This window comes from Taudactylus pleione, unplaced genomic scaffold (genome assembly GCF_031769625.1).
Source record: "Taudactylus pleione unplaced genomic scaffold, aTauple2 ptg000604l, whole genome shotgun sequence".
Taxonomy (NCBI): Eukaryota; Metazoa; Chordata; class Amphibia; order Anura; family Myobatrachidae; genus Taudactylus; species Taudactylus pleione.
This window is the reverse complement of record NW_028285006.1, coordinates 1257501-1276378: the sequence shown is the minus strand read 5'-3', so window position 1 is coordinate 1276378 and position 18878 is coordinate 1257501. Positions and strand designations below refer to the sequence as shown.

The following is an 18878-nucleotide window of genomic DNA, read 5'->3' as shown; positions in this document are numbered from 1 at the left end:
ATTACTACCAGGCCGACCCCTTTCGGCCCTGGTAGTAACCCAGGGCTGTAATACCCACGAGGTTAAATAGGTGGCCGCCTAGGGCTCTAGGGGTCTGCCTGCCGACCACGGACACCAGCATGTCTAGTCCATTTTATTTTATTAATATTGTAGACCCTGCTCAGCTGGCGTGCGTGTGTGTGTGGTCGGGAGGCAGGTTTGGATTACTCATTATGTGACCTAGGCCTGATGGCTGAGTGGGGTCTACAATATTAATTAAAAAAACTAAAATGAATCATCACTGAGTGTGGTTCACCCAGCAGGTGATCGCAGTCAGTGTTTGACATGGATATAAAGTGGTGGTTGCTAGTTCTAGTCCATCCCAGTGAGCTGTTGTGAGGACGCCCCAACTCCCTTTTTACCAAGACTCCGCCTCTTCCTTCTTCTCTCCTACCAGCTGTATTTTTCCCACTTCAGCTCAGTCACCTCGATGACGACCTCTGGAGTTGACACCAAGATAAGTATCCATGAGGGTGTGGTGATCTATTCATGTTCTTCAGGAGGAGGGGGTAGTGTGTAATAGGGGTGTAGTAATATTTTCTTGGAGGGGTAATAGTGTGTAATGGGGATGTATTAATGTTTTCAACTAGGGGTGAGTGTGTTTAGTAGAGATGTATTATTATTAACCTGGTGCAGGCCACGCCCCCTCCGTGTGACGTCACATGGGGCAGGGCCACAATCACTGGTGATTACAGCAACGCCCGGAACATTCTGAGTATGTTCCGAGGAGCTGTAAGGGAAGCGGTGTGACCGTCTGAAGCGTCCTAAGAATGCTCCAGGCACTGCTGCATAGATCCTGGCTGCACGGTGCCATTCTAGGCACCCTGCTAGTCAGATGAGGCTAGCAGAAAAAAGCTCAGAGGGCCAGGCCAAATGACCTTATATAGCCCCTGGGCCTGAGGCCACAGAACCGGATAAAATTGACAACAGGATACTAAGTAGATACAAATACAGACAATATATAAATTCACAAATACAGTATTGAACACATCAACATATTTATCAGTAAATATATTTGTAATGGGGCTATTGTAATTAAATTTTCAGCAAATGTCAGCAACAACCCATGCAATCCACACATGCAAATAAATCAAACCATAAATGTCCATAAATTAAGTTATGTGTAATAGTTTGAAATGACACAGGGAAAAAGTAATGAACACGCTTACTGAAATATATTTAATACTTCGTACAAACGCCTTTGTTGGTAATGACAGCTTCAAGATGCCTCCTGTATAGAGAAACTAGTTTCATGTATTGCTCGGGTGTGATTTTGGCCCATTCTTCCACACAGTCTTCAAATCTTGAAGGTTCCGTGGGCCTCTTCTATGAACTCTGATCTTTAGTTCTTTCCATAGATTTTCAATTGGATTCAAGATACCTATATACCCTTCACCCAGCACCTAAGTGGAAACACAATCAGCTGCTGGCACTGCATCCCGCGTCACCCGGCGCACTCAGGCGCCAATCGATGACGTCACGGGAGGCCCAACCAGCCCATAGCAACAAAAAAGTGCCAACAAACCCACACCTCCGGCAAGCAGAACCGCAGGTGTACGGCGACACCTCCTCACAGCAGCCTGCACGCAGCAGCACATGAAGAATAAACCTGACTGGCCTGCAATTAACCCCGAAGGTGCTGGAGAAAATGACCTAACATGTAAACCACAGACACAGGGAACACACCTAAACTAGGGATGTGCAGGCTCGGATAGGTTCGAGTTTGCACGTGGAGTTCGGATTTTTCCCTCCAAAAAAACGGAACTCGGAAAGAGGCAAAACGTCATCTTACATGGACGAACATCATCATTCCTGGACTAAAGAGGCAAAACGTCATCTTACATGGACGAACATCATCATTCCTGGACTTTTGTCCAGGAATGATGATGTTCGTCCATGTAAGATGACGTTTTGCCTCTTTCCGAGTTCCGTTTTTTTGGAGGGAAAAATCCGAACTCCACGTGCAAACTCGAACCTATCCGAGCCTGCACATCCCTAACCTAAACATGTAAATGACTCATATAGAAGACAGCTTGAAGAAGGGGGCATTGCAAGGAGTAAACAGCTCAGATCACATAATATCAACAGTCCATAGAAAATAAAAAATTTCATACCTCTAAGTATGTCCATCAAACAAACCGAAGGTACACAATAATTCTAGACAGCATGTAAGCGAAAGGGTCTCATTTAGGCCATACGGGGTAACAGTATTTAAAGTATGAATCCATTTGGCTTCCAAATGAAGGAGAGCTTTAGCTCTATCTCCTCTTCTGGACGACATAAATACAAGATTATTGACAGTGTACCTAGTCCATGTCTCAGATCTTTGAAATGTCTGGCCACCGGTTGGACTTGTTCTTTTCCTTCCAGGGCTGCTCTGATGACCTATGTAGCGCCATGAGCTCTTTGAATTGTCTGGTGGTTTTACCCACATAGACTAGCCCACAGAGGCACCGAATCAAATATACCACAAATTTGGTGGTACATGTCAAGAACTGTTTGATGTCATATCTCCTCCCTGAGTGGGGATGGGCAAAGGAATGTTCAAATTCCATGTAGCTGCACGTAGTGCAATTAATGCACTTATAACGTCCTGGTTTACGGCTCATGAAGTGTTCACAGGTAGGAACTCCCAGGCTAGAGACATCCGTCTTGACGATCCAGTCCTTAATATTTTTATTTGCCAGAGCTGGTAGCATCGGGTTTTCCGCCACAATATGCCATAATCCCTTGGCAGCCCTTGGTCCTTCTTTTTCTACTTGATCTGTGGGTTTAAATGGCTAAATTGTGTGCCCCAAGGGATGCGACTGTCATTAATCTTCTTAGACTGGATTTAAGTGTCTCTTGCCTTGGAATGGATAGAACTTTCTGTCTGATATTTTCTAGTTCATTCGCTTTATAACCGCTGGCAATGAATTGATTTACCATCACGTCCATTTCTGTTGCAGCAGCTTCTGGGTTGTCTGTGATTTTATGTACCCTTAAAAGTTGTGAGAAAGGTAGCCCTGATTTCAGGGACCTCGGGCGATGACTATCTGCTCGTAAAATGGTATTCCGGTCTGTGGGCTTTTTATATATGGTGGTGTGCAAATCCGCACTTTCTTTGAAGATTAATACATCCAAAAAGTATCTTCTGATTATGAATGCTCCAGGTGAATTTGATGTTGGCATCCTGCTGGTTAATCAAAGACATGGTTTGTTCAAACTCTGCTTTGGAGCCTGACCAGATGATGAATAGGTCATCTATATATCGGGTAAATAAATAGATGTGTTTGGCCACATCAGGATTCTCCAAGAATAAAATATGCTCTGTTTGAAACATGTAAATGTTTGCAAAAGAAGGTGCGACACACGACCCCATAGCGCAGCCCAGAAGTTGAAGAAAAAAACGTTTGTCGAATAAAAAGTAATTGCGTTTGAGCGTAAGTTCAAGGAGTTGTATGAATAAAGAGATATCTGGGCCCCGGTATTCACTGTTGTTGGTGATGAATCTGCGGACCGCCTCTAGACCTGCGTCGTGTGGTATATTGGTGTACAAGCTAGTAACATGCAATGTACAAAGAAAGCAATCTGTGGGTAATGGGGCAATATCTTGTAATTTGTTGATCAGATGTTGTATCTCTTAAAAAGGTTGGTTGTGCTTGTACCACTGGTTGAAGAAAGTAATCTAAGTATTGTGATACTTTATAGAAGAGAAAACCCCTGGTAGAAATTATGGGACGTCCTGGTGGTTTTTCAGCATTTTTGTGAATTTTGGGTAAAGTATACAGAATGGGTACCTGTGGCCATTCTTCTTCCAGTGCTTTTACTACTGGGGATGAAAGCATATCCTCATTAGTTGCCAGTTTTAACAGGGAATCTAGTTCCTGTTTGAAATTGAATACACTTGATGGATCGCTGGTCAATTCTCTATATATTCTGTAATCAGAGAGTTGTGAATAGATTTCTGTTTTATAATCTGCCAGGTCCTGGACCACTATGCCACTTCCTTTGTCTGCTTGGCGGATCACGATGTCAGTGTAGCAACTCAAATCCTTGAGCGCCAGTCTTTCCTCATGCGAAAGGTAGGGTAAGTTGCCTTGCCCGTAGCGGCCTGAGGGCCTGATTCAGACCCACTCGCGAGCGGCTGTCCGCTCGCAAGTGGGTCGATGTTCTGCACTGAGCATGCGCACAACGGAGGGAGCTCCGTCGTGCGCATGCGCCAGACGCGACGAGCGAAGGAAAGTCCTTCGCTCGTTGTGTCTGATCAAAGGGGGCGTGCTGTCGATGTTGATTGACAGCACGCCCCCTTTGGTAGGCGTGCCGGGGGCGTGCCTCCCTGACGGGGGCGTTCACACGGGAACGCCTCCCGTCAGAAGCCGGCCCACTGACATCACTAGTGATGTCAGTGGGAGTGATTTTGGCTCTGATAGAGCCAAAATCACTCCGGAGCTTGCTGTTGAAAACCTCAACCGCAGGCTCCGGCTCGCAGTTTCGACGGTCGCGATGGTCACGACCATCGCGGCCATCAAACTGCACGCTCGTATAGCCTGTGGGTGGTGACCCACAGCTATACGAGCGTCCAGGAGGACGCTCCATTTTCATGGAGGGCAGCCCTCATTCAGAGCGTGCGCTCTGCTCAGAGCGTACGGCTCTGAATGAGGGCCTGAGTCTCAACCTGCTTGTTTAATAGTCGAGAGAAGCACTATATTGAGGGGTTTGTCGAGTTGGGATCAAAAGACGAGGCAAGGTGGATGGTCGGGGGGCCATCAAAATTGTATTGGGGCTGTTTTTCACCAAAATGTTCTTTTAGTTTAAGGTGTCTATTCAATCTGGTGCTGTCAATCATCCAGCTAAATTTCTTGTAATGGCTGGTGGAAACATACCCTAGCCCTTTATTAAGAACTCTCAACATTCTATTGCCCCTTGTACCCCTTCCGCCTCTCCTCCCTCTTCCACTGTTTGCTTCGCCTAGTGCAGTTTTTTCTTTTTGGGGGACCCACTGTGCGCGGGCAATAACCCCCTAAAGGGGGCCTTTGTGATGTAACGCTCGCACCCCTTGCATATTCTACCTCACTATTTGTATAATCAGAAAGGCCTGAAGTTTCAGTGTCAAAAGCAGGTTTCCTGTCTCTCCACCTCCTTCTGAAACCCGGTCTAGAGGTCGTATTAGTGTCTAAGTTATAAACTCTGCACTCGCTGTAATCTCTGTTTACTTTGTCAAGTTTATCATGTTTAAATTTGATTAAATCTTGCCCTTGCCTGAAGAGTCTGCAAGAGAACTCAAAGTTGCCAAAGAAAATATTGGGGCCTTTGAAACATCCCATCTCCAACAGCTCAGGAGTGATCAATCGACCAATTGGCTGGATAAACTCAAAACACAAATAGACACATACAGGCAAGATTTAATCAAATTTAAAAGTGATAAACTTGACAAAGTAAACAGAGATTACAGCGAGTGCAGAGTTTATACCCTCCAGCTCTGCCGTCCAGATCCCTTGGACTCCCTAGGAATCCTCCATCACCGTGACGACACATTACGTGGTCTGTCATGTGTCCAGACATCAGTTGTCCCATTGCTAGCATACACTCGCCAGTGTGGCGCCACACATCCAGGATCCCCAGATGCTGTCACGGTGAGGATCACCACATACAGAGCACACAGAGACGGGAAGGAGGTCTGGGGCAGTGGTGTGAGCAGCCTACAGAGATAAGGTATATCTTCCGGTCCTCCACCATGAGTGCAACGCTGTGCCACATGAGTACTCACTCCTGAGTTATCGGTCATAGAGCCGTGCACGGCCAGAGACTATTAGTCAGTACTGTGGACGGCTGTTGTTTTTGGGGTAGTACATGACCCAATTGCATATATTAAGTGACTCATCTGCTGAGCACCAACAGAATTTATTCACACTGGTGTCATTATTGTGTCTATTAAGGCATAGAGGGACTAGCCCCTCTCCACGATATCCGGATCCCCAATTCCTGTTGCGGAATTTAACAGCACCTACAAGGTCCTCTTATTACCAACACGGTTTTTGACTATATTAGATCCATGCTGGACTGAGTGCTTTTAAAAGGTTACCTTTGAACCTTCAGGAAAGGGTTCTATGGTATATCAAGTATATATGGCTTTTCAGTGCTATGCATTGACATTGTATTCACGTCACTGGCGTTTATTATTGATTTTATTTCAGCTATTTATTCAGTGTGTTTTTAACTCCAACAGAGATTTCTGATATATATTTACATTAAATTTATATGCTCAAATATATTGTTGTTTGTATGCTCACTTAGGTCAGCGCTTCTTTTTTTCACTTTTCCAATTTGCAGGGTTTGATGAGGCTCAACCCCTCACATTTCATGCAGCTGCAGACCAGTGAGTTTACTCAGCAGTTATTTTAGTAATTTCAGCAATTTGAACATATGAGGATTATTAGTAGCACTAGCGCTTAATAGTAGTGTGATTGTGATTTTTCTTTGATTAACCAGCAGAATGCCAACATCAAATTCACCTGGGAGCATTAATAATCAGAAGATACACTTTTTGGATGTATTAATCATCAAAGAAGGTGCGGATTTGCACACCACCATATATAAAAAGCCCACAGACCGGAATACCATTTTACGAGCAGAGAGTCATCACCAGAGGTCCCTGAAATCAGGGCTACCTTTCTCACAACTTTTAAGGGTACATAGAATCACAGACAACCCAGAAGCTTCTGCAACAAAAATGGATGTGATGGTAAATCAATTCATTGCCAGGGGTTACAAAGCGACTAAACTAGATAATATCATACAGAAAGTTCTATCCTTTCCAAGGCAAGAGACACTTAAATCCAAGTCTAAGAAGATTAATGACAGTCGCATTCCTTGGGTCACACAATTTAGCCATTTAAGCCCACAGATCACCAGGGCTGCCAAGGGATTATGGCATATTGTGGCGGAAGACCCGATGCTACCAGCTCTGGCAAATACGTCTCTTATGCCGTGTTATAAGAGACCTAAAAATATTAAGGACTGGATCGTCAAGATGGATGTCTCTAGCCTGGGAGCTCCTACCTGCGAACACTTCATGAGCCGTAAACCAGGATCTTACAAGTGCATTAATTGCACTACGTGCAGCTACATGGAATTTGAACATTCCTTTGCCCATCCCCATTCAGGGAGGAGATATGACATCAAACAGGTTTTGACATGTACCACCAAGTTTGTGGTATATTTGATTCGGTGCCTCTGTGGGCTAGTCTATGTGGGTAAAATCACCAGACAATTCAAAGAGCACATGGCATAGGTCTGCCATCAGAGCAACCCTGGAAGGAAAAGAACAAGACCAACCGGTGGCCAGACATTTCATAGATCTGAGACATGGACTAGCTACACTTGAATACAAGATTATTGACAGTGTACCTATGTCGTCCAGAGGAGGAGATAGATCTAAAGCTCTCCTTCGTTTGGAAGCCAAATGGATTCATACTTTAAATACCGTGACCCCGTATGGTCTCAATGAGACCCTTTCGCTTACATACGGTCTATAATTATTGTGTACCTTTGGTTTGATTGGTTTAGTCGTTCCTGTAGTGATAGACTAATGTTACTTACATGTCGGGAGCTGCTGTTTTGAGGAGTATACTTTTACAGATTGTTTACATATTCTACATGTAGTCTCATATACAGTCTACTGTTTTTTTCTTTTCAGCGCTCTATATGCTGTGCTCATTCAGAGCTATAACGGCTACGCATACACATAACCCTGGTTTCCATGGGAATGTTTGATGAACATACTTAGAGGTATTAAATTTTTTATTTTCTATGGACTGTTGATATTATGTGATCTGAGCTGTTTACTCCTTGCAATGCCCCCTTCTTCACTTCTTCAAGCTGTCTTCTATATGAGTCATTTACATGTTTAGGTGTGTTCCCTGTGTCAGTGTTTTACATGTTCTGTCATTTTCTCCAGCACCTCCGGGGTTAATTGCAGGCCAGTCAGGTTTATTCTTCATGGGCTGCTTTGAGGAGGTGTCGCCGTACACCCGCAGTTCTGCTTGCCGGAGGTGTGGGTTTGTTGTTTGTTGGCACTTTTGTTGCTATGGGCTGGTCAGGCCTCCCGTGACGTCATCGATGGGCACCTGAATGCGCCAGGTGACGCGGGATGCAGCGCCAGCAGCGTGCAGCTGATTGTGTTTCCACTTAGGTGCTGGGTGAAGGGTATATAGGTAAGGCTGTGTTTATTATGTTTATGCCTGATGACGGTTTATAATTAAACCGAAACGTTGCTGAACTGTGACTCTCTGATTCATTTAAATTACAAGTCCTGGAGTGCCTCCCTCAATTGCTGCATATCTATCTATATATCTATCTATCTAGTACACTGATGGCCCGGCACTCTGTACACCCTAATCAGGGTATATACCTTGCTCCAGGTGCCCTCAAAGGTGGAGGCTCACTCCCCTTAATGTAAACAGCAATGGATCAGCAGCACTCAGGAGTCTCCTTAATGCAGTGAAAAAAAGTGTCTTTATAAAGACAGTTTTTTCACTGCATTAAGGAGACTCCTGAGTGCTGCTGATCCATTGCTGTTTTATATATATATATATATATATATATATATATATATATATATATATATACACACACACAGTCAGGTGCATAAATATTGGGACTGACAGAATTTTCATACTTTGGCCTCTATTCACCACCACAATGGTTTTGAAATGAAACAAACAAGATGTGCTTTAACTGCAGACTTTCAGATTTAATTTGAGGGTAATTACATCCAAATCAGGTGAACGGTGTAGGAATTACAACGGTTTCTATATCTGCCTCCCACTTTTTAAGGGGCCAAAAGTAATGGGACTATCAACTCAAAAGCTATTTCATGGACAGGTGTGGGCTATTCCCTCGTTATTTCATTATCAATTAAGCAGGTAAAAGGTCTGGAGTTGATTCTAGGTGTGACATTTGCATTTGACCTGGGTCCAGAGCGTGTGCGTATGTAACGACTGTACCTTGTGTCTGTATAATTTGTTTGCGCTAATTGTATTTAGACCACAGCGTGTAACTATCTGTTTTTATGGTGAATAATAACTTTTTGTGCTTTGGAACCACAATCAAAGTTTGAAAGCAATTATTTCTTGTGCGACTCATAACGCTAAACAGCGACAATTTTAGAGTGTATAATAGGTAGGAATCAATAGTTGGAGGCTTCGTCAAGTGAGATCACGCTACTACTTACACGATAGACACACGGTTAGCGATCTCTCACCAAAAGGGTGGAAAGGCGCCATAAGCAGGAAAGAACGCTTTGCCTTTGAAAACCTGCTACCACTTGGTTGCTGAGAGACCGCTATCCGTATATTGTGTGAGTTCAAGAAGCGCTAATTAGAATCCAGGGACAAGGGATGAAAAAAAGTTTGTTTTCCTTCGTTGACAGAATTTCATGATAATAGGGGAAGTCGCACAATAGCGTAAGGGTAATAATACGTTTTGTGTAGCAGTTGCATTATTGTGTATGCGACTAATCGCACAATAGCGTATACGTATTTCCTGTATTGCTGCCACGTGTTTTAAACAAAGCCGTTGAGAGTGCATGGTGATATTGATAGAGTGATAGCATTGTTGTAAATATCTTAGTGTTGCCATAATCTGGGAAAACTTATTTTTCTGCGCAGGAAAAGTGTGTGTAACAGTGAATGTGTGTTGGTAGGGCTAACATGTTCCCTAGTTAAGGGTATCGTAGGACCCTTAAGTGCTAGGCGCCTGGTGTCGGCCTAGTGGCTCGGTAGTAGATACCGCAGTCTATACACATAAGCAGGTGTAGTTGTTGTCTTTGTTGTAGGTATCGGCTCTCAGTGTGATTGCAGCATTCAGTGATCAGTTAGAGTTATTGAGCATTGAAATTGAACCGCACAGTTGTGGCAAATTGTGATTGTGAACTGAGCAGAGGGTGGACAAAATCACTGAAAAGGGTAGGTGTTATTGGAATGCCTAAATGCTAGCAGTGAAAGGTAGTCAAAAAGGGATTAGGGATATATATATTTATATATTTTCCAGTGAATACACACGTTCCTCTTTGACCACAGTGATAAAAAAATAATAGTAGAGTGTCTTATAATACTAATCCTGTGAGCTATGATTTCTGTCATTCAGTGCCAATTGCTCCTGGTTGATGCACAGTCAGATGTTACTGAAAAAGTGACTGACACAGTAGAGTGTGTATGTGTAGCCTCCCAAGTTCACATACCACATGTGTAGGGGCCATAGGAAGGAATACTGCATACATGTACTTAATTTTAAGAAAAACGTATACATCCACCAAAGCACAATTATACCCAATTATATAGGCTAGCCCCACCGTCAGGTGACAAACATTTTTCATTATAAACTTATTAGTTCAGATACTATGGAGAAATTTGTCCAGGTCTGGTTTAAAAAGATGTGTGCGCCATGTGCAGCATCTTATCAAATCCACTGTGAGAAATTACACCAACATATACAGCAAGCCACCAAAATCATGTATGACAGCAGAACCATTGGCAGACATACCTGTCTCTTTATATCACCCTCTGAGTAAGAGTACGTCTTTTGTTCTATAGCCTCCAGCTTCTCCAAAAGCGTGGCTCTTTCGACCAGCAGATAGGCAATCTGCTCGCTGGGACTGCTATTGGCAATCTCATTTAAGCCTTCCTGGTCCAGCATCTCTTCAACTTCCTTCAGCTGGGATTCTAAAATTACATCAATCAAAACGTAATCTTTTCCTGAGAAGTCCCTACTGAAGTGATAGGCGGCATCATGAATATTGGTACAGAGCACAACATGCCTCCAGTGATGATGCAGCAGAGACCATTTAACTGAAATACCAAACTCAGAGTTAAAAAAACAAAAAACAAATTGAGCATTATTGATGCATCTAAATGCTATACACAATAATGTTTTGTTGTTTATTAACTTATTTCACAAAGTGAAAACAGATATGGGCAAGAGGGAAACCACAATGGAAAGAATCTGGCAGACAAAACTGGTTTGAGAGTACACAATTTGTCAAATCAAAAAAAATAATTGGGATTGATCATTTTTTTTTTCTCTCATCCAATGGGGGACACTGGGACTGTGGATATAGGTGGTGCTGCAGAAGTCTGGGCACCAAGGAGTTATCTTCTTGGGAGCAGCACAGGCTCCTCCTTCCCCATACCCCACCTGAAGCAATTTTTTCTTGTTGTCTTTTCTCAGGGCTGTGCTGTAGCCCGTTAACAAGGGAGAGCGGTGGCTGGATATGGTGACAAGTAAGCGGCTTCTCACTCTGTGGGGAGCCACCGGGGGGGGGAAGCCGCTGGTGGTACTGGCAGCAGGTGCACAGTTCTTTCTGTGCTAACGCTAGACCACCAGGGACACCACTGCTACAGGGGCGTCATTATTAGGTCCCTGGGGTTCTCCAGAAGGGGGTGGAGCCTTCCACTGTTCTCTCCACCCCCCACATTTTGGCTGGTTCTTGTTCCTGTGCTCCCTCCCAAAGGTTCCCCTCCTCCCACTCCCAGACGCTGAGCAGCCATCTTCCAACACTGGAATGCCTGCCTGCACGGAGAGAGGACTTCCTGTCTCCCCTATACCTCACTCCTGTGGTACCAGGTTTTTTTTCTATTCCCCTTCCTCATCTATTGGTGTTGGCTGTTGGTACTATTGTGCCTGTTCTGTTATATATATATATATATATATATATAAAAATTCTGAGCATTTGAATGGTTTAATATGTGTGTATGTACTAGTTTAATCAGTCTAGCTTCACATTATAGCAGTTTGTTATTTTTCTTATTAGATCTCAGGTTGTATTTTTATTAACTATACTTGTCTGATAAAATTCTGGCCCTCATTCAGAGCCGTACGCTCTGAGCAGAGCGCACGCTCTGAATGAGGGCCGGCCTCCATGAAAATGGAGCGTCCTCCTGGACGCTCGTATAGCTGTGGGTCACCACCCACAGGCTATACGAGTGTGCATTTTGATGGCCGCGATGGTCGTGACCATCGCGACCATCGAAACTGCGAGCCGGAGCCTGCGGTTGAGGTTTTCAACCGCAAGCTCCGCAGTGATTTTGGCTCTATCAGAGCCAAAATCACTCCCACTGACATCACTAGTGATGTCAGTGGGCCGGCTTCTGACGGGAGGCGTTCCCGTGGGAACGCCCCCGTCAGGGTGGCACGCCCCCGGCACGCCTACCAAAGGGGGCGTGCTGTCAAACAACATCGACAGCACGCCCCCTTTGATCATACACAACGAGCGAAGGACTTTCCTTCGCTCGTCGCGTCTTGCGCATGCGCACGACGGAGCCCCCTCCGTCGTGCGCATGCTCAGTCCAGAACATCGACCCACTTGCGAGTGGACAGCCGCTCGCGAGTGGGTCTGAATCAGGCCCTCTGTCTGCTACTCATTGTTTATTGTTGATCTAGGTACACAATAGGCTTATACACACTTACCAATCGTCCGCCCGCCCAATTACCTGCCCAATTGAGCGGTCACTCTCCGTTGGTCCTTGCAGCATGTCTACAGGTGATCGGCAGGTCGCCCGTACACACCAGCAGATGAAACAATAAACCTGCAAGACATATCTTCATCTGCTGTACTGCACAGCAGATCGGATGTGTCTGTGAACAACGTCGTTCACAGACATATCTGCTATACACACTAGCAGATGCACTATAGATATATCACCCATTCAATGGAACAGCGATATATCTATGTGTGTACCCTTACTTTAGTTTGGAGCCAATAACACATTACTGCCTGATTTAGTCAGGTTAGGTGTTTGTTATTTTTCAAAAAATTGTGACTACTTATGAGGGCTGATTGAAAAGTAAGGAGACTGATTTTTTTATTCAGAATCAGATGACTCCACAGGATCTGAACATTCTTCTTTTTTAAAGTAGATTCATTCACTTCATTCAACGTTTGAAGATGGTAGTTTTTTGATCTGTCGATAGAATGTTGCATTTCATATGGTGATTAACCTGAGGGTCTGACATCATGATAAGGAGGTGTTGCATGTGGAACGCGGCGCCGAGTGACGCTGCGCTCCACGGCAATATTCCCCCTTTGAAGTTAGCAGCTTATTTTTAGTTCACTCCCTTGCGTCCGCCTTCCAGCTAAGATGATGGTAATGAGGCTTGGAACGCGGCGTTAGGGGTACACCTCTCTTCATGCCGACACGGAGTTCGTTCCACTGTAGATCACGTGTCACCTTTAAGCCAATGAGAAGAAGGAGAAACACTTCTCTAATGGACTAAGGAGACACATAATTGATCGGAATATAAGTAAGTGCTTTAAATATATATTATATCATATGGGTTATTGGTATGCCTCCAACTATACTATATCTATTTTAAATCTATTTTAATTGTGAATATGATTGACTTTGTAGATGTATGTTGTGCTTTTTTATTCTTGTGAACGCTGTGATTGGATACAGCGGGACTTAATTAAATACAAATGTTTGGCACTATTTAAGAGCTGCACTTGGAATACACTATGGTCACCTTGAAAAAGCTGCTAGCAGACAGTGAAACGCGTTGGTTTGCACCCCGAATCAGGCACCTTTTGCAACTTGCACTTTATCTGGAAGCACCCATCCACTTGGAACTTTATCCTATTGGATTTGCCCTGCATCCCCTCACTGGCTACAGTGTTATTTAGGAGATTCCTTTGCGGTTGGGACATCTATTATAAAGACCATCGCTATAAAGGACACACACTGGACTTATCTTCAACCGGTAAAGTGGTTTGTTTCAACGGGAGCATCTCTGTGGAATTGAACTTTGTGCGGTGCATATGAACAGTGACAGAGCCTGACCAGAGTGTATGCTTATACATGTGAGCTTTCCAAATTTGACATGCATGTCTATTATTGACTCTATATGTGCCATTTACATTTGTATACGGAATATTGCTAGTTTTTTTTATATATTTTTTTGTTTCATTCTAGGAGAATTTTATCTATTGTTTATCTAATTCTAGTCTACAACAAATTGTGTATTTGATTTAGAGCTTCTTTAGCTAATTTTAGGGAACCCAGTGCTGTAGGATCATTCTGTGTGCATCAAAGAACAGCAGAAGCATGAGTTTATACGCCGAAAGAATCACACAGAATTTTTTGGGCGGAGATGAATTTGCATGTTTCCATATACTGGACTGTTGTTTGGATTCCGGATCATAATGACGAATCCACGATTCGTCACAATCGATGTCAGGATATCGGGTATCCTCTCCAACATTTGAACGGTGTTCTTGCACGATTCAACTCGTCATCGCATCTGCTTTTCTGTGAGATTTCTGGCTACCCACCTGGCACACACATGCGATGCATTTTCAGTTCCCTTGTCACAATATGCTGAACCCGTTTGAATGAGATGCCAAGTGAAGCTGAAAATTTGCTTAAAGTTAACCTACTGTCATTTTGCAACATCTCTGCAGCTTTGCCAATGTTGACATCTGTAACCGTGGTAGATGGTCTCCCAGAAAGCGCTTCGTCAGTCACTCACGTATTATCCTCTCTGAAGTGCTTCCACCACCAAAATACTCCAGCACGGCTAATTATTTCTCCATCGTATGCTTGCCGTAACATTTCATGAGTTTCATTTCCACTTTTCCCAAGGTTAACCCAAAATTCAATCACAAATCTCTGACGTAATCTCACAGACACGTCTTCTTCATTTGGCATGACGAAACGTACGAAGATTTTCCACTCACTGTGACCAAACAAAGAAGGCTAGGGCAGTCCAACCGCAGGTTCAGACACATGGATGTATAAAGTTCACAATAATCAGGCAGTCTCATTACTTTTAATTCAGCCCTCATATTTGTTTATTTGTAGTCACTACACTGTACTCGGGGCGTACAGACACTGTACTCTGGGCGTACAGTATTTCAGTACCACTAAACCACATTTATTTTATGTGTGGTCTCTCAGTTCAGTGCTCTTACCCCCCCCACACGTCACTTAGTTTAGTACGGTGAGCCTGTGTGCTATTCAATTTAAGCGACACTATGTCTTCCAAGGGAAACGCTGCAAAGGCTTCCCAGGAGAGGGGTGCTCCTGTGCTGCGTGCTTATACCCGCAAAGCATATAAAGAACATTTTTAATGTTCAGCTCAGGATCACACTGGCCTTTGTGACCGGTGTTCTGCGGAAGCACATGACCAGTCTCTCCCAGACGTGGTGACCCCACAGGAACCTGCATGGGCAGCCTCCCTGTCAACTGCTATGCAGGAGTTGGTGTCCCAATTGGTAGATTCCCAGGCAGCCCCGCTCGCATCAGCAGCTTCTGGCTTTACATCAACTGGCCTCTTCTCATCCTGCTCTCAGGGACCAGCATGGGTTCAAGGTTTGTCCTAATCTATCCAGGGTTTGGTGCAGGTTTCCAGCTCCCTATATCACATGCTGGAGCTCTCAACTAATCGCAAGGCAACCCGAAGGGAGGGTTCTACGCCTATCCATTCAGGCTATTACTCCCAGTCTGACAACTTCTTGGAAGACTGAGTTATCCCAGACTTAGGTGGTTGATTCCGCCTAGACTCAGGACGAGCACCTAGCTCAAGTATATGTTGATGCCTTGGTAAAAGCAGTTAGGTCTGCATTACTTAGTGAGGATTCGGATACCTCTCCAGCTTTGGCAGTGCCCCTCTTCAAAAGAAAGAAGAAATAGTCGACAGTCTTACCTCCCTCTGCTCATCCAGAGGATATTTTAGCGGAAGATTGGTTGCATCCTAATACAAAATTATTAGTTGCCAAACGAATCTCGTCCTTTTATCCACTTCCTCCGGAAGATCGGAAAAAGTGGGGAACACCTCTCCCAGTGGATGCCCACATTGCTTGATTAGTGAAGCCAACCACACTTCTCATACCCAATGTAGCCTCTCTCAGGGACCCCACAAACAGGAATTTAGAGAACTTTTTTACTAATTCCATTTTTACTAATTCCGGGGCAGCCTTACACCAAGCTCTTGGTTTGGCCTGGGTGCCAAGGTCCTGGGTCGCTAGGCAGATTCTCTGGAAGAAGGACTCCACTCGGGAGCTTGTTAGTTGGCCTGCCTCTCCATAGTGGATACCATCAGAGAGGCGGGTACTTACTTGGACAAGGCCACTATAAATTCGGGAATCCTATCCTCAAAAGGTGTTGCATTCTCCGTGGCAGCTAGATGGGCACTTTGGCTTAGGTCCTGGAGAACGGACAGAGAGTCCAAGAAGGCTTTGAAGGCTCTCCCATTCTCCAGTGAGGTTCTCTTTGGCCCGAAACTGGATTAGATTATAACCATGGTTGCGGCATCCAAAAACAGCCTTCCTAACCTCAGCGACTCTAAGGTCTAAAGGATTCTCCTTTCACCCTCATGAAAAGCAGAGATGTCAGCCCTCTTTCTACAAAAGTCCCAAGTCCAGAAGCTGTCAGGCCACTGCCAAGCTCCTAAACCGGCCGCAGTATGATGGGGTGGTTTCCCATCTGGAATTTCCCAGTGTGGGCAGCAGTCTCCTGCGCTTTGCCGACATATGGCTGGAAACAACCTTGGATGCCTGGGTAATGGGCATCGTGTCCCAAGGATACTCTTTGACCTTTCGGGAACGCCCTCCAGTTCAGTTCTTTTCCACCAGGTTACCAGTCGATGTCGGAAAGGTGGCCGCCCTCCATCAGGACTCTCTTGACCTCCAATGTTATTGTCCCAGATCTCTTCCTGTTATTCAAATATGTTCCTTGTCCCAAAACTGGACAGTTCCTTCCAGCCCATCTTCCACTTGAAAAAAACTTCGCTCCATTCTGGACTCCATTTGGACAGCAGCAAGATAAAGACATTATGGAGGTTTTGAGGTTTGGCTTATCCTGAGATGGGACATATATACATACATATATATATATATATATATATATATATATATATATATATATATAAAAAGTATACGTCTATTGAAAGATTACTGGAAGTGGGACTATATATGTGGAGAACTGCTGGAACCGTTCTAGGGTGATTCACTTTTATATACTATATGAGAATTTGATATTGGTTTTTGCGCATTGATTGCATTTTATTATATGTAATTCAGCCCGTAGGCTCTCAGACTTGGGTACATTCTCCCACCACGTGCCTTTGTTTGTTTTCTGCCATGACCACGCTGTCCTCCGTGCTATCTCCCAAAAGTGGTATCACGTTTTCATATTAATCAGGAGATCGTGGTCCCTTCCCTTTCAGCTTCGGATAATACGGACTCATTCTCTGCTCACCTTGGACGAGAGGCTCTTCGCACTTATGTTGATCAGAGTAAGACCGTTTCGGAAGTCTGACTCTCTGTTCATCCTATATGACTTCCACAAGCGTGGCTAACCAGCTTCCAAGCAAACTTGACCCGCTGGTTGCGCCCTACAATTCGTCAGTCCCTACGTCGCATATTCCACTAGATCTGTGGGGGTCTCGAGTGGCTCGCTGTGGTGCCTGTGCGGAGCAACTCTGTTAGGTGGCCACATGGTCCTCTGCTCTTACCTTTTACAGCTTTGACACCTTCGCCTCTGCCGATGCAGCTTTTAGGCTTATTGGTTTTTGGAGCAGCACAGGAGTGTTCCCTCCCCTAAACGGACAGCTTTGGGATGTTCCACAGTCCCAGTGCCTCACATTGGATGAGAGAAAAAAGGGGATGGATTCAGAATAAAGGTAAAACAAAAATCCCCTTTTTTTAAATAATTAAATAAATAAATATGCTGTCAGCTGGGACCCGCCAGAGATGACCAGGCCAAAGCAATTTGGCTAATTATGTGATGATATAGCCATTCTTTAGCAAGCTGAAGAGGCAATTACAAATAATAATGTATTGTAGCACAGTAGACTGAATTTATGATAACTGGTCTAATTTACGTATACTACCACCTACTTGTGAGCTGGAGACTTCAGTTGGCATGTATGCTATACTACGTGTTAAAAATGCTCACATTTGTATTCATAAGAAATTGTACTTGGCCGGCAACCACAGGCTGCTTTTTTCTTTTATTTTTTATTTAGTTTGCTTCAACAATGTTGATGCACTGTGTAAAACAATAAACCTTAGTGCTACAGAGACATTGATCAGTTTTTTAACACTAGCGCGATGCAGGGGTGACACTGGAAGCCCTTTGTTACGCTTAGGCTTTTGGATGCTGCCTGCTCCATATTTGGAGTTCAATGCAAATTGCAAACATTGAAAACAACTGAGTGCACCTCCACTGGCCTTCCCAACTGCAAACACAAGCACTTGTTAACCACATGTCAAACGGATTCATGTTTGACATGCAGTGTCACTACTGTTAGAACCTGTGTTGTACAAACAGCAGAGGGAATAATGCCTAAAGCTGGCCATGCGCTAAACGATTATATTTCAGGTTCAACTGATGCACAACAGTTCTGAACCATTATCATTTAGTGTACATAAATCACATAGATATGGCAGCGAAATGTCAGGATCATTTGATTTGATTCTCAAACATGTTCAAAATACCTTGTTGGACTCGCAGCTTCTCATGTTCAATTCTGAGCTGTATATTTTCCTTTTCAAAATCTGTAGTGAGCGCTTCTCTCTCCTCTGTGAGACTCCTGATGTGAGCCACATAGCTCTCGACCTGGTGAAAAAATAAAATACTTGATGCATTTGTAATGTTTATAGTGTGATCATTTACAGCAGGTTAAATTATTAAAGCTATTAGTGATGTTATCAGTCGTAGATGATAAGTAAATATGTAAAATTATTAGTTTTTATATGCAGAAACACAGTTACAAACCAAACTCACTGCTGTGGATTATGTGGATATCTGAAGATCTCTCAGGTTCCTTCGATTTTCTGCATAACATCCTTTATCCCAGGA

At 44.0% G+C, this 18878-nt stretch overlaps 1 protein-coding gene across 4 annotated transcripts in view; it reads right to left on the bottom strand.

Moving 5' to 3' along the window:
- CCDC30 (coiled-coil domain containing 30) overlaps positions 1-18878 on the bottom strand; it is a 240090-nt gene that overhangs the window by 172932 nt on the left and 48280 nt on the right. For all 4 annotated transcript variants that reach the window (XM_088453973.1, XM_088453974.1, XM_088453976.1 and 1 more), the window contains exons 3-4: positions 18515-18635; positions 10564-10742 (exon numbers count right to left, since the gene is read on the bottom strand). In XM_088453973.1, the coding sequence (XP_088310099.1) occupies positions 10564-10742; positions 18515-18635 (300 nt within the window). The remainder of the gene's footprint in view (positions 1-10563; positions 10743-18514; positions 18636-18878) is intronic.